The sequence below is a fragment of the Fukomys damarensis genome, unplaced genomic scaffold (genome assembly GCF_012274545.1).
Source record: "Fukomys damarensis isolate Sample0158 unplaced genomic scaffold, DMR_v1.0_HiC HiC_scaffold_36, whole genome shotgun sequence".
NCBI lineage: Eukaryota > Metazoa > Chordata > Mammalia > Rodentia > Bathyergidae > Fukomys > Fukomys damarensis.
Genome location: NW_022900948.1, coordinates 42,614,393 through 42,618,131, shown reverse-complemented (window position 1 = coordinate 42,618,131; position 3,739 = coordinate 42,614,393). Strand labels below are relative to the sequence as shown.

The 3,739-nt window shown below is 54.6% G+C and overlaps 1 protein-coding gene across 1 annotated transcript in view; it reads left to right on the top strand.

The window, feature by feature from the left end:
- The window catches only part of Sh2d3c (SH2 domain containing 3C), a 28,384-nt gene that overhangs the window by 18,147 nt on the left and 6,498 nt on the right, over nucleotides 1-3,739 (top strand). The window contains exons 5-6 of the mRNA XM_033758988.1: nucleotides 1-124; nucleotides 1,602-1,785. The exon at nucleotides 1-124 is cut by the window's left edge and continues 370 nt beyond it. Of these exons, the coding sequence (XP_033614879.1) occupies nucleotides 1-124; nucleotides 1,602-1,785 (308 nt within the window). The remainder of the gene's footprint in view (nucleotides 125-1,601; nucleotides 1,786-3,739) is intronic.

Genomic DNA, 3,739 nt, shown 5'->3' with positions numbered 1-3,739 from the left:
GCAAGGCCGCCAGCCCTGCCAGCCCCGCGGGGGCCAAGGGCAGCCACATGAAGCGGCGCAGTGTCACCATGACAGATGGGCTCACCGCCGACAAGGTCACCCGCGGCGACGGCTGCCCCGCCAGGTCAGCTGGGACCCATATGGGGCCTTGCAGTGCGAGGGGAGCGTCCATGATGAGCGTGCTGGGGGAGGGGACCCAGCCCACAGAGCTGGTCACTGTCTCCGTGACACTCAGTGTGCAGGGGACAGGGGAGCGCTCTGTGGGGTGTTCAGAGGTTGGGGACAGGTGTGACACTTGCTGGCTGGCTGCCCCTGGCCCTGGCCCTCCCCACCCCGCACCTCCGTGTGTCCCCCTCACTCCAGCAGCTCTTCATTGCACAGGGGGAGCCTGAGTGCCTCCTGAACCAGAGGGCCTGGTCTCGGTGCTGCCCCCTGCCAGCCAGGCCCGGGCATGCAGGAGAGCAGAGAGCTCCGCAGGGTGGGAACCACTGCTTAGGGACCAGAAGCTTCTCGGTGACCTTGTAATGGCACTGTTGCCCCTGGACTGGGTAAGACCAGGTGTGGTTCCTGAGGCCACCGTGCCTGGCCCTGTGCTGAGTGCCATCTGTGCCCACTCTGGTCAGTTCCCATGCAGGCCTGCTGGCTGTACCCCCATTTATAGAGGAAAAGATGGACTCTCTAAGTCCATAAGGGGTAGCCGATTGCTGGCAAGTGGTAAGATCCAAGATGTGAACCCAGGTCTGTGGAGTCTAATCTAATTTCCCCTAGTTAGACTCCCCCAAGTTTTGTGGTTTCCCAGGCTGTTTGCAAAGAGGTCACAGCGTCTAGATGGGCCTGGTTGGATGCTGTCAGCCAAAGAACTCATGGATTCCTGTGGGCAGCAGCCACTTGGCCGTGGTTTGGAGCCAGTGGTGCTAGGAACCACGGGACACATATGCTTGAGGCAGGCGGAGTGTGGGAGCAGCCAAAAAGGACCAGTTGACTGCCCTGGCTTCCTCAGTGTCTCCCTTCCTGCTAGCCTTTTCCCCAGACAGTTCTCCAAGGTACCTCTGGGCAAGATTTCCAGGGAAGGAACAGGTGTGCAGGTTGTGGACTGCACAAAACCTCTCCTTGTCTCCATCCCAAGGACCGTGGAGGGGGCTAAAATCCACCTTGAGCCCCACTTACGATGTTGAGGGAAGTAGTGAGGCACCATGTCTGCCCTGAGAACGGGTCCGATTGTGAACTCTCACAAAGGCAACTTGAGTAGCAGAGTTCTACTCTGTCCCTTCCCATCCTCCTGGGGACTGAGGGTCTTGGCTCGGGGTGTCCCCAAGCCTTGTGCTCTTAGGCTGATCTGGGGTGTGTGAGGGAGATGCCGGGTCGGGACTGAGAGAACAGGATAACAGGCGACCCTGATTCTGAACCCCAGGAGGAGCAGAGGCTGGCGGTGCTGGCTGGTGACCCGCTGTGCCAAGGCCCAGCCCTCCCTCATGGCTTTGCTTTTCATTAAGACTGGATCTCCAGGTGTTTTCTGCCTGTGAGGTTAGGGGACACAGGTGGGGGTGCCAAACTCTGGGCTCTGGCTCATGAGAACATCTGTCCAAAACATCTGTCCGCAGCTCATCCCTGCCCCACTCCCGGGACTCCATCCGCAACTGCGCCCTCAGCATGGACCAGATCCCGGACCTGCAGTCGCCCCTGTCCCCCATCTCTGAGAGCCCCAGCTCCCCCGCCTACAGCACAGGTACGGCAGGCAGGGAGGGGCTCTGCCTCACCTCTGGATGGGTGTTTCTGCCTCTTTTCTGAGAGCAGCAGCCTGTGAGAACTCACTCTGAAAAAGCCAGGCATGGTGGTGCGTACCTGTATTCCCAGCACTTGGGAGGCTGAAGCAGGAGGATCGCCACTGAGATCAAGGCCAGCCTGGGCTACACATGAGGCCTAAGTCTCAGCGCTGTGATGGGCACTTACACACCACAGCTCAGTCCCACTGGCCTACGGCTCTGGTGTGACTTAGTGTATCTATCTCTGGTTCCAATCCTGGCTCCAAACAGGTCAGCAGTGCTTTGCTTTTTAAAAAATAGGTTTCATTTTTTTGAGCAGTTTAAAGTTAACAGCAGAGTTAAAACTGCAAAATACAGAGGATCATGCTTTCCTTTCTTTGTCTTTTTTGTGGTACTAGAAATCAAACCCAGGCCCAGGGATTTAGCTCAGTGGTTCTGCTGCCTGCCTTGCAAGTGAAAGGACCCAGTTCAATCCCTGGTACCAAAACCAACAAATTAACAAACAAAAAGAAATCAAACCCAGGGGCCCTCTACCACTGAGTTATATCCTCAGTCCTATTTATTCATTTTTTTTTGGGGGGGGTCTGGGGATTGAACTTGGGACCTTGCTCTTGCAAGGCAGGCATTGGAACTACTGAGCTAAATCCCTAGCCTGGTCTTTTTTATTTTTTGAATCAGGAAGGGTTATGCTAACTTGCCCATGCTAGGCTTGAATTTGCAGTCGTCCTGCCTCAACCTCCAAAGTGCTGGGATTACAGGTAAGCACCACCATGCCCAGCTGTGCTTTCTTACAAATACACAGAAAGTTTCCACTTCCACTCCATAGAGACATGCTCTACTTCATTGCTAGCTAAAAAAAAAAAAAAAAAAAAAGAGAGAGACTTTTCAGTTGGCCATTTTGTCCAAGAGGCAGGCAAAGTCATGGGCAGCAGTCCTGGGGGAACCTTTTCCTAAGGTCGGAGGGCTGCTGTTTCTAGGGCTCACCACAAGCCCCACCCTAAACACGGGCCATCAACTGTGTCACACCTACGAACTTACCTTCCAAACAATCCATTCAAGTGTAAAAGTTAAAACTCCTTTTCACCTGGATATGGTGGTGCATGCCTGTAATCCCAGTATTCAGAAGGATTGAAAAAAGTTCAAGACCAGCCTGGGCTACATAGTGAGTTCAAGGCCAGCCGGAACTGCATAGGGAAACCCTGTCTCAAACAAAATAAAACTCCTTACCAGCAATGATTTAGGAACAATCTCCAAGTAATATGGCAGAGTGAAGTAGCACAGAGGTTGAGACTTAAATCCTAGCTCTAGCACTGGCAGGCTGGGTGACCTCGGGCAGGTCACGTAGACTCTCTGATCTTCAGCTTTCTCTATCGAAGAAGGACCATAAAAGTACTTCCTCCCCGGATGTAGGGAGAGGTAAATGGACAACGTTTGGAGAAGACTTTATGGGCAGTAAGAGCTCAGTGCCTCCTAGCTCTGGTTCCGGTTTTGTTTTGTGGCGTCAGGGATGAAACCCAGGGCCTTATGAATGTTAGGCAAGCGATCTGCCACCGAGCTACAACCTAGCTCTCATTGATTATTTTTATTTTTATTCATTTTGTTGTCCTGGGGATTGAGCCCAGGGCCTTTCCACTGGCCTATGTCCCCAGATCATTTTTATTTTGAGACAGCGACTCACTTAAGTCACTAAGTTGCCCAGCCTGCGCTTGAACTTGCAATCCTCTTGCCTCAGCCTCCCGGAGTGCTGGGATCACAGGCGGGCAGCTTCACCTGTGGTTTCTGCTGCCTCGGGGGAAGTCGCCAGCTCCAGGCACACCTTTAGACATCACTGCTGGAAACAGTCTCACCGGCGGCGGCCTGGCTCCCTGGCTGACCTCCTGCGAGGGGCTCCGTGTTGTCCCGCCCCCCGCCCCCGCAGCAGCTCCCCCACGAGGCCAGCAGGGATAGGGGCCCCCTGTGGGGCGCTGCGGTAACCG